This window comes from Filicampus tigris, chromosome 2 (genome assembly GCF_054856515.1).
Source record: "Filicampus tigris isolate MCC_2025a chromosome 2, RoL_Ftig_1.0, whole genome shotgun sequence".
Lineage (NCBI taxonomy): Eukaryota > Metazoa > Chordata > Actinopteri > Syngnathiformes > Syngnathidae > Filicampus > Filicampus tigris.
This window is the reverse complement of record NC_141218.1, coordinates 33,277,658-33,289,841: the sequence shown is the minus strand read 5'-3', so window position 1 is coordinate 33,289,841 and position 12,184 is coordinate 33,277,658. Positions and strand designations below refer to the sequence as shown.

Sequence of the window (12,184 nt, the reverse complement as noted above, 5' to 3'; positions counted from 1 at the left end):
AGGGGATATGCACATTTCTATTTATCCACATAATTGTAGTTGTCACATACACTGCAATACATTTAAAACCCCAAATAATAAATATTTTTGGATGACACTCCATTCATGATTTACGTCAGGTTGTGTACCACCTCCAACCATATTACATCTGTTATTATCCTTCCGATAAAATTAGGCATCACCAAATGTGTAAATACATACAGTATTAGTGTTTTAATAGCTACCGTAGAATATTGCAGGTATATCTTTGATTGCATTTAACGTTTATGGGAACCTATTATGACCGGAAATTCCCAACGCGCCTACACTCCATATTAGGCTGCACGCTTGCCAACACATTTTGAACCCATTCTTTTGGAATACATAAAATTGTAGTCCTACACCACTGCAAAGTGCAAGTAGCTACGTAGCTCAATGAACACATCTCTCGATGTCACTCATAACTGAACATGAATATCTTTGTCAAAGCACAAATGTTGATCCAACTCTTGCACTGGATCACTTTACAAGTGTACTTCATGTTTGAGTCTCATCGGTGGTACGTACGGAGTTTTCAATTTCTGTGGCATACGTGATAACAATTGTCCCTCTCTTCTGCAGAGGTGTGTTCCGTAGACTGCGGAACGCACGGAGTGTGCATGGGTGGAGCTTGCCGCTGTGAGGATGGCTGGACGGGTGCAGGCTGTGACCAGCGCGTGTGCAACCCGCTGTGCATCAAACATGGAACCTGCAAGGATGGCAAGTGTCAGTGTCACCAGGGCTGGAATGGAGAACACTGCACTATCGGTGAGAGCAATTGACTGTGTGTGTGGCGGGGGGGAAGGGGTTAATGTGCTCCGATGTGCACTGAGACAGCAGCACCCGGTCAAATTAAACTGTCAACCCCTTCCGACTTTGTCTACAAATAAGACTGGAGTAAGAAGTTGAGGAAGACCGAGAATCAATCCAAACAAAAAGATGGTGGACGGTTCACCAAATTCGAAGCAAGATTTAGCCGTTTTCTGAGCCTAAGGAAGCCTTTCAAACACCGGGGTTATTTGATAAAAGGTGAAATGTTTCACCTCGCTGCTTTTTGACTGAATTTTTTAAAAACGTGAATGCTTGGTGTGTTTGTGTGTTTCCCCCGATGTCAGTCAATCAATGTCTCATACTGACATGACTGTCACTCTCGATGGATGAGTGCCAGATTCTTTGGATTCACCCACAGTGCTTTTAGTCGCAAATGTCTCATTTTCCTGTCAACGCAAGCACTGTGATTGCAACCTGATATACACACGCACGCACACACGAGCGACACTTTCATAGAGCCACACACAACTCAGGCCGACACATACGAAAGCACAGGGGAATAGCAGTTTATGATCTCCTCATTTCCCCCATCAGAAAGTAGGGCAGCTTTGACTGCGGCATCAGCCAGAGATGAAAGAATTGTCAGGCCTCAGCTTGGCGCGGTGCAAACTCCACCGGCAGCAGACACTCACAGCTTATCTCAGTTTGCCTGTTGTTCATTTCAGCGCTGCATGATGTTCCTTGCATCGATTTATTTGTTTATTTGTCAATTCTCCCATTCTCTTACCTTTTGCACGTTTTCTCCCACTGCAGACCATGGGAGCATGGTTGACAAAGCAGGTACCGTATCTTGACTCTGGTGTTTTGCTCATTAGCCTGTGGTGGTAGAAGCTAGCTGCTACGTTTGTGGGCTCTTGGCCTGGCTTGGCTCCGTAGACTCTGTGGTGCTATCTGTACGTAGATTAGGGTGCCAGCCTCAATGATAACTCCCTACATGTAGTGCACTCCCTGTTGTAGCAGTGCACTACTGCAGGAGTCCGGTGTCATTGAGCCCAGATGTGGGCTGTCGTAGAGCCGAGCGTGGTATCGGCAGTGTGGAGGCGCTGTGCTGTCAAAGTGTGGATGTGCATGCATGTGAGAGTGTTCCCGTGTAGCACACAAACACAAGGATCTACCGATAAATAGCTCTGGTATTCCAGTCGTGTATTACGTGAAGCTATGCCGCTTCACAAAAGGAGAAAATGATGAAAGCTGTAAAGAACATTTGAAGTAATTGGAAAATTTCACAGGCTGCTGATGCAAAAATTAGAGCTGTTGAGTGTCTTTGTGCCTTTGTGTTTGGATATTTGTGGCACCTTTCACGGTCATTCATGCTCGAGCAGTTAACCAATGTATTTTCTGAGCCTGTGGTGGGTGCGTATGCGCATATGAACAAAATTCTATAGGAATTCAAGACCTCTGTATTAAATTCACCCCATTCAACTTACGACGAAGTCACAGCTATCACAAAACTAAACAGGATCGCTACCGGTGTATGGTTGAGGCATACGGGTTGAACCTTACAGCTGAAACGTATGGCAGGGTCGGTGCCGACCGCATGGCAGTGCGGCTCCCCGGAGCGCTGTTGGGAGCGTCTTCCCACCTTCGACACCTAACGCAAAAGCTCTTATGAAAAGCCTGTCCAGGAAAGGAAAGAAAAAGATAGATAAAGGTCAGGGTTAAAGGAATAATTAGTGAAGCAAACGAAGCAGAAGGGAGACAATTCAACTACAGCGGCTAAAGGAATATATTATGTTATAGCTTACACAGAATGTCAGTGAAAAAGTGCAGTGTGTTATCTGATCTACCTTTATGCAACCACCTTTATTACCTTTAGTGTATGACCTTTCCAAAAGGTGAGTGGGGCTGAACAAAGTCAATGCTAGACGTGTTTTTTTTTTTGTTTTTTTTTCTCAATCAATGTGAAGTATAACTTTCTTTTATGCACTGCGTTCTCATTCCTTCTATCGGTCTGTCTCATCATCTCCCCCGCTCCTTCTTAAAAGTGATCTTTCTTTGTTCATACACCCCGACGCACACCGCAAGCCGCACGAGTGTGGCTGTGCCGACCCATAAGCAGAGGCAATTTCGTCCTCTTTTCAGGGGATTTCAGAGAACTGCCACATTAGTGGGAAGGGTGGAGTTAATAGTTTGTGAAAATCCCACTTTATTCTAGTTAGTATGAGTGGGTATTGACTGAGGCCTGACATTAAAGAGAGAGGATCCCCATGTCGGCCTGCCCAGGCAAGCCGATCAATGCCCGCTATGGATTGTCCTGTCTAGTTGTTTCATAAGTATCACTACTTAAAGTGGCAACTGCATTTAATAGGCAATCACTGCTAACTGCCTTTGTTCTTTGAGTTCAATGCCGAGGAACAATGCATATCAGCCTGATAGTTCACAATCATAAACGGTCCACCGATGCAGAAACTAGTAATAATTATATATTGGAAAAAAAACGGAGTCATTAACCATTCCCCGCCCTGTCCGTCCACAGAATTAGCTCTTGTTCAAACAACATGGCACATTGTCTTTCCCCAAGTCCTTTGTTGACTTTTTCCTCATCTGCTGGTGCTTTAGACATATGATAGAATGCCAATCTAGGAGAAACTCTTGTTAATTTAGCTGCTGCCATGGGTTAGATTGCACTATTTATATTCATAATGCATGGCTTCATTGACGTAGCGATTTGTTAGAGGGCAAAACCCTGTACTGCAACTTGAGTGAAAATGTGTTCATTAATCTACAGAGCAGGACTCAATGAAAAGCATTTCATTTTCATAATCTCTCATTCAGTTAGAATGTCCTTCTCACTCTGTGCCGTCACACTATTCAAGCTCATATCTAGAGTGTGTGCGTGGGGGGGTGTCGGCGTATGCGTGCGTGTGTGCATGTGTGTGGGTGTGCGTGTGCGTGCGCGTCTGCTTGCGACTGAGTGCAATGATGTGCATGCACGTTTCTTTTATCGGTCAACCCGGTTTTTGCCTTCCTCTCTTGGGATAGAAATGCAAGTGTTGTTGTTGTCCCTCTGATAAGTTTATTTGTTAGGTTTTTTTTTGCTGCAAGAGAAAACATTGTCATTGAGTGTCATGAAGTCTTTCCCTCTTCTGAAAGATTGGAATGTGACACATACATTTTTGAGTCAGAGCTAGAAAAATGCAATTACATCTTTTGTCAGTTGGACGGCTGTTTTGGAGAAACACTGAAAGGCAGGACTGGCTCACATGCAAATAAAATTGACTTTTTTGCCAAATGCTTTGTTCCTTAACCCTCTATTTTGGACCTTGTTTTCTAATCCAAATATATTTCCTTAACACGGAACAAGGATTGCATGTGATGAAATTTCAAGTCTCTGGTGTCCCTCTAACAGCAGACAGCTCGGCCTGGAACCTCAAGCAGGAACGGCTAACGCCTGGATAAAGTGCTTGGGCTCTATATTCATCCCCAGTGCAAGTTTGGCACGCGGCGTGGCGTAAATCTGTGCATGGGCAGGCTAGACCAGTTTTGGGATTTTCGCAGATGCACACAACCTGGCGCGGTTAGAAACTGGCGCTTTGCACTGTTGTGGGCGTGAACACAGCCAGTGCAAGTGGCTCCTCTCGTTCCTTTTAAAATTGGTGTGGATTTTGTAATTTGGGTTTTCAAAATAAAACGTGTTGCAACGCTTCCGTTTTCTGTCGTTTACGTTATTTAAAATCCCCAAAACTTTTCACAGTCCAGCCATTCAGTCCATTGAACATATTTATATTTTTTTCAAAAATCTTTTCAAACGTTAGTGTAAAAGAGGGTCTGAAAATGTCTAGTACTGAAAGAATGAAATAGCATGACAATACACCACGATAATGATCATTTTAGTCTATGATGTAAAAGTGTTGGTACCGTTTCGTCTGTGGCACATCCATCTGATAACATGGAGTTGCACTATAATACTAAACCCCTTATTATTATGTTGTTGTTTCCTACAGCTTAATACAATGTACTGTATATCGTGGCACTTTTTGACGTTGTTGCCCTCTTGCTGTTGTCATAACTTTGCTCCCATTATCAATGCATTGACAACCCATGTTAAATTATGCCAAGTTCTTATTGCTTCGAATGTCTGATTTGCACTCAATCTTGTTAAATTCATGAAAGCTTTGCGATGCTAGTGGCAATGCACTGTTTTGCTCGGGGACCTTAGCTTCTAGGGATCAAAATTCATGTTTTGCAGACTGCACCCATTTATGCATACACATGCATGCGAATGCTCCCATTTAATTGAATACACTTGTATTGTCCCATCTGAAAGCATTACTCCCAGGCCATCAAAATCCCATTACATACACTGATTCATAAATGAGAGAGGAATGGAGGGACTGGTGTATGGATACGCAACAGTTAATGTTGACATGCTGAATTTGATTATTGAACAATGTCAAACACCATTCTACCATTTAGTTATTATGAAACTCATTAGTCCATCAAAACCTTGTGAGCATATGTCAGATTACATAAAACTATGTGTGTGTGTGTGTGTGTGTGTGTGTGTGTGTGTATGTGTGTGTGTTTTTAATTATTTAAAAAAAAAAAAAAAAGCATCATGCTGCCTCTCTTCCATCATCCCACCTCCCTGGACCTCTCTTATCTTGCTCCTTATCCTACCCAGATGGCTGTCCTAACCTGTGTAATGGGAATGGGCAATGCACCATGGGACAGCAGAGTTGGCATTGTGAATGTCAGACCGGTTGGAGGGGCCCTGGGTGCAGTGTTGCCATGGAGACCTCTTGCGCCGACAACAAGGACAATGAAGGAGGTGAACAGCGGCAAGCAGAAGAAAAAAAAACGCAGAGATGGATATTTCCATATGCAAATAAAAACGTGTTTACGGGAAGAGGTCGATTGTATTTCATGAAGTTACATTAAGATAAACTGGAAGCCATCATTAAGATTGGTCAAATTAAAATAATTGTTACAATACTTACACGCCTATGTGCAATTTAGTTTCATTCTGTACAGCTTTTGCTCGCCAGATTCATTATTGCTCCTTCCTCTCTATCTCTCAGACGGACTAACTGACTGCATGGACCCAGATTGCTGTATCCAGAGTCCCTGTCAAAACAGTCCACTGTGCCGGGGCTCCCGTGATCCTCTGCAAGTCATTCAACAGATCCCTTTGTCCCAGACCCGTGTCCACTCCTTCTACGACCGCGTCAAGATGCTTGTGTCACGGGATGGCACCCATGTCATTCCCGGAGAAAACCCATTCAACTCCAGGTAAGGAAGAACCGACAATTACAAACACTGATCTGGAGATGAATTTATTTTTATTTATATTTAGTTATTTATTTTCCTACTTCCCTCCTCTTTGCCGATGAAGTGTTTAAAGACTACACTATAGGAACACTTTTGAAAATTTAAACACTTTCTCTAAACGAGTACAATGAACGAATGATACACAGATTGAGTATCACCATGATAATCAGAGGTGGGCATTCCATCAGACTGATGGACCGGCTCCCAAGTCCGTCACTGTCGGACGCCCGTTTTGCTGACAATTGACGAATGACGGGATGGACTGTCGGGCTGACGCACTTTTGACGGACTGACCAACTGGCAATTACAATTTGGTTCAGCTCGAAAAAGTGCCGGACTGACAAATGACGGACCGCCAAAATTTTTTCAAATGCACACTTCTGATGATAAAATCTTGGTAGCTTTTTTAGTTGTACTTTGTTGTTGTTTCATGTCACTGACTTGGGAGTGTTCCTGCAGAACTGGCTGGCTAAAGATATATTTTATTCGAAGAAAACAAGTTTATGCATTAAAAAAAATACTATCAAATCCTGGACCTTGTGTTACTACTGCATGTAGTACATCAGTGTCATATATCCATCCACAATTATCTGGACTCTGGTCACTGTGGCAGCAGAGCGGATAAGATGAAACATTTCAGTAACAACACATTCTCCTGAGGGATCCAAAGGAATTCCCGAGCCAGTTAAAATGTGTAATCTCTTCAACTGTGTCTCTTACCTTGGGATTCTAATCAGATCCCAGTGCCGCTTCAAATGTTTCATCTCGGTGCAAAGTGGCTGTGGTTTAACGTGTAGATCCTTCTAGATGTTGAAATTCAAAGAGCAGGAGCTGGCACCATGACAAGGGAATGTTGTGTCACTCACAGCACCTTCTTTACCAAATTATCAAATACAGGCCATTAATTGGAAGTTAACAGCGAAAGGTAATCGAAATAATCCATACAAGGGATTTTACTTTTTTCATAGTCGGCATTCCACGTTTAAATGCAGTGCGGGTACTGGTTTAGAGGAAACTCCAATTCAAAATATTCTTTGCAATAATACTGTATGTTCTATGTGCTCTAACAAGTCTAAACACAGTAAATAAGAATTAAGCAGACTAATCCATCTGTTTTGATTGATCTCAGAGGGATGACATTTTATCCTGCGCCGCCTCCTACTGTCGACATCACATTGCGAACGTCTGGGTTTCATCATGGGAAGTTCGCAATGCATTTAGTATATTATTGAAAATATTTTTTTTTACTTTAATTGTTTTTTTTTGTTCTTTTAATAAGCATATTGTAGTTACCTGTAATGCTAACTAGGGCCCACTGTATAAACTATAAATAAACTGATGTGCCTAGCTCCAATTTACCATACCATACCACTATGGTCGGTACTGTGCGGCTCAGGGGTGCCCAAGTCCGGACCAATTTTCCGGTCTTCGAGAGCCCCTACGCAGTCTGTTTTTGATGTTTCACTCCTCCAACACACCTGATTCAAATGATCAGATCATCAGCGAGCTTTGCAAGAAGCCTGATAACAATCCTGATCATATGAATCAGGTGTGTTGGAGGAGGGACACATATAGAAAAAAGACTGGATAGGTGCTCTCAAGGAATGGAGTTGGGCACCCCTGGGGTAGATCATTAAGTTACAATTTTGAACAATGGAAATGGGGGGTGGCTGTCAAATAGTACCAATCGAGGCTTTCAGGCTACACATTTGACAAGAGTGTATGTAGAAAAGTCAAAAGTTTACAAACCATGTTCTCACCATTTAAGTATGCACATGAATATTACATCAGAAGTGATGACAAGAGACAAATTACCTTGGTGGATACACCAATGAGAAGTGCGTTTGGTGGTCTACTGGGAGTACAGATGTAGCTCACAACTGTGGCTACAGGGAAAGGTTGACTGGAAGTAATACTCCCACGAGTATATGTATAGAATACCACCAGTCCTTTGGAGGTTTTACAATGATATAGTGTGCTTCCAGGGTAAGTCTGACTTCAAGATGTATGCCCATAAATTAATATTTTCCAGGAGACAAAAGCAGAGTAGGTCAGGAGCCTCTGCAGTTTTAAGAAGGCTCGCTCATTCTAGTCTGGTGTGCTAACACATGTAGACTTTGGATAAGATGAAGATGTAAAATGATGAAAACATTATGCAGATGAAAACACACACACACATACACACACACACACACACACATATATATATATATATATATATATATATATATATATATATATATATATATATATATATATATATATATATATATATATATATATATATGTGTATACACACACACACACACACACACACACACATTATTTACAAGCCAGTCTCCAATGTAAAACCAATTGGGGAAAAAGTGAGTTTACATCCATGCCTATTCATCATCATTGTCATGGTGTGTTTATGAGATTGACTGGAAGTAATCTAGATTGCAGGTGCTGCTGATTGTGGTTGAAAATCAGTGACATAGATAAAAGGCCAAACTAAATCATTGAAAGATGGAGCAATTAATCAAATCGAATGATGAATGGTTTGGCTCATATAATACCGACCACTCTCTCAATTGTATCTCTTTTGTCTTTTTCCAGTTTGGCATCTCTTATCCGGGGTCAGGTGTTGACGACAGATGGAACGCCTCTGGTGGGGGTGAACGTGTCTTTTGTCAACTACCCCCACTATGGATACACGCTGACGCGACAGGATGGAATGTATGTACAATAGACATCCTTGTTGAGCATTAGAAACTACCTCATTTGGTTAGTTACAATTAGCTGCGATTAAATTAGATGAGATTCTCAATCACCAGATTGACAGATTGTGATTTGCAAAATGCAAATGCGGAATGCTGTAGCATCAGAAAATGCCTATTGATTTTACATGGCAAGAGGTATGTCCAGGGAAGTCTACAAAGGGACAGAATACAGCATTCTAACGTCATGTGAAATACATACACTCCTTTTGGGTAACAATTACTATCTAGTGGATCGATTTCAAGACAAAAGTACATTTGGTATTATTTACACCATAGACCAAAATCTTAGTTGAGGATCTTTTCAAATGGGACTGAATTCAATCAGCATTGCTAGAATTGTTCCTATAAAACATTTCATCCTGAGCTGTGCTTATTCCAACATAACAATAGTTTAGGAGGCTACTTCTTGAATTTGCATCTGTTTACATTTGTATTTAATTGTTAACTAACCCTCAGAGGTTCTTTTCCCTTCCTTTTTCAGAAATGACACTTTGCAGCATGGTTTCAGGTCACGTGGCTTGTCCAGTTCCCACAAGTTCAATTTAAGTCAGACTGCGGGCTGCTGAATGAAATTAAGATTCATTGGTTCTTCAAACTCACCTCAACTCATAAATTAAGCAAATTGCAATTTTCTTTTCTTAGGTCCGTTAAGCATTGTCGTCCATCCCCGCAGTTTTATCAGGGCTTTCTTTGCAGCATTTTTCAGTTTGATGAAACGGCTGGCGAAACAGCCGAACATGAAACGTGTGTTAACATAACGGGTGACGTTGTCTTTCAGGGGCAGTTTCGCAGGCTTCAGTAAATGTGTCGTAAAATAATGTTATTCTCTTGCAGTTGTTGGGGCCTGAGTGGAGTCACCTGTTCACAACACCTCCAGAAACACACCTCCTGGTGTTTATCATGAGAAAAAGAACATAGTCTTTCGAGCTCCACATTTACAGTATATTGAACTGACAGCAAGAACAGCTGATAAAATGTTAAAGATATGTCACATTCTTCAGATGTTTTAGACTTGAGCTGAACTGATTGATTACACTTTTATTTCAGGTTTTTTGTTGTTTTGTGTAATTATTCCTAAAGCAGCAGTGTAATTATTGTATAAGACGAAGAGAAGCACTGTCATGTGTAACATTTCATCCTCTGCAGCACTCCCCCTCTGTGCCTCATTCCCGTCCCGTCTTCTCCTTGCAAACCTCTCCAGGTTTGACCTGATAGCTAACGGTGGCGCATCACTGACGCTGCGATTCGAACGCGCCCCCTTCCTGAGCCAGGAGCGTACCGTGTGGCTGCCCTGGAGCCAGTTTTATGCTATGGACACTGTGGTGCTTAAGACAGAGGAGAACACAATCCCTGGCTGTGACCTGAGTGGCTTCATCAGGCCTGATCCTCTTGTGATTGCATCCCCTCTCTCCTCCTTCTTCAGCTCCAAGCCAGGGGAGAAACCCATCATACCGGAGACACAGGTGCAGTACCACTGACCCCTGGCAGCCGGCTAATCCTCCTTCTGGTTCCCTCACTCTTTTCCCGCTCCTCTTTATGCCTGTCTTTCTACTTTCGCTTCAATAGATTCCCTCTTTCCCTTGTTTCCTTCTTCTCTATTTCCTTATATTTTCCCTGCTTCTGTCCTTCAGCCGTCAGTGGAACCGTGACCTTCATTATTCCCCCCTCTCGCTAATCCCTCCCCTAATCCCTTTCTCCTGTCATCTCCTCTCTGTGTCTTCCAGGTGCTGCATGAGCAGATCGAGGTGCCGGGCACAAGTCTAAAGCTGTGCTACCTAAGTTCAAGGACGCAGGGTTACCGCTCCCTGCTCAAGGTGACCATGACCCCTGCCGTGCTGTCCATGGGTCTGCTCAAAGTTCACCTCATGGTCGCAGTGGAGGGCCACCTCTTTCAGAAGTGGTTCCATGCCTCGCCTAATTTGGCCTACACTTACATCTGGGATAAGACTGATGCCTATGGCCAGAGGGTCTACGGGCTTTCTCAGGCTGTTGGTGAGTATAGGGGACCAAATGAATTTTTGTTGCTAAGGGGCAAAGGCTTTTGTTCCTCCAAACCTTGCGCTTACTGAGAAGATTAGAAACGGTGCCAGTAATAGCGTACGGGGTATGACAGGGTGAGAGAGTTCTAATTAGGGAGCCCGAAAGAGAGATTATACACCAGAAATTCAGCCTCAACCCACGATGCAGCAGAGCCACAGTTAAGTGGGTTTTTTTTTTCATGTCTATTTTTCATTGAGACTGCATTTGGTTCAACCAGTCAGCCGAAACTTTAGGGAAGGGTTATTAGCTACCAGAGTGAGTTAGCAGTTAACAGCATACATACTTCTCAGTGATTTTACATTCTGCCGTCACAATCACTTGTCAGCCCAAGAAAGCACAGACAGCACCACCGTTGACTATAATCATTAAAGCGCTTTGTTTTGGGAAACCCTTTCGCTTGACGATGCCTAATTGAATGTCATGAATGTCAACTTCTATCAAGCGCTTTTGTGGTCGAATAGCTTCTCCCATGAGCAGATATGAGCATAGGTATGTTACTGTTAGAAACTGGTGCCACCCGGATATAATTTTAGGCACCACCACTTTAAAGTTGCAAATTGGTTTTCTTGGGCCCCTATTAGTCACTTACTTTTCTCCCCCTTTTCTCCGGCTGTTGTTAGCAGTCAAAGGGTTCGGGGTAGGGTTGCCAACTGCCCCTTGAAAAACGGAATTGTCCCGTATTTAGAAATATACGTACGCGTCCCGAATTGAGTTGTAAAGGGACGCACTTTGTCCCGTAATATCGTGAGAGTCAAAAGTAGTCTGTGAAATGTCGATGGAATTAATGAACAACAGTTGTCTTTATATGACAATTTAGGGTAATGGTCCTAGGACCTCTCTGCTCTATGAACAATGAGCTGACAGCATATTTTTACACGAGTATGACGATACCGAATCCGCTTATCTTATTGGTCGAGGTAAAGACGCTTGCCAAACTCGATAGCGGAAGACAAACAAAGCAGCGTGAATGACACGGTGACACTCCTTCGAGCAGCAACGCGACCGGCAGAAGCACTAGTCCTTCGCAGAAATGATTGCAAAAATACGGAGGACTCGAAAGCAGAAAACACATGGGGCGAAAAAGTGAGAGAAAATATCTATCAAGTGCACTGCACTGTTTGCCAACGCACTTTTTGTGTGAGTTGTGTGCGGGCAGCGTGGGATCGGTTCCCGCTCAGTGACGGTGTTTGTGTGTGCCCTGCGACTGGCTGGCGACCAGATCGGGGTGTAGTCTGCCTTTCGCCCATTGTCAGCTGGGATAG

At 43.0% G+C, this 12,184-nt stretch overlaps 1 protein-coding gene across 12 annotated transcripts in view; it reads left to right on the top strand.

Moving 5' to 3' along the window:
* tenm2a (teneurin transmembrane protein 2a) overlaps window positions 1-12,184 on the top strand; it is a 274,108-nt gene that overhangs the window by 243,932 nt on the left and 17,992 nt on the right. For 10 of the 12 annotated variants that reach the window (XM_086023698.1, XM_086023696.1, XM_086023693.1 and 7 more), the window contains 7 exons: window positions 601-786; window positions 1,603-1,629; window positions 5,474-5,620; window positions 5,871-6,081; window positions 8,719-8,838; window positions 10,084-10,345; window positions 10,607-10,874. In XM_086023698.1, coding sequence (XP_085879824.1) covers window positions 601-786; window positions 1,603-1,629; window positions 5,474-5,620; window positions 5,871-6,081; window positions 8,719-8,838; window positions 10,084-10,345; window positions 10,607-10,874 — 1,221 coding nt within the window. The remainder of the gene's footprint in view (window positions 1-600; window positions 787-1,602; window positions 1,630-5,473; window positions 5,621-5,870; window positions 6,082-8,718; window positions 8,839-10,083; window positions 10,346-10,606; window positions 10,875-12,184) is intronic. The other 2 variants (XM_086023697.1, XM_086023690.1) reach the window with 1 other exon arrangement.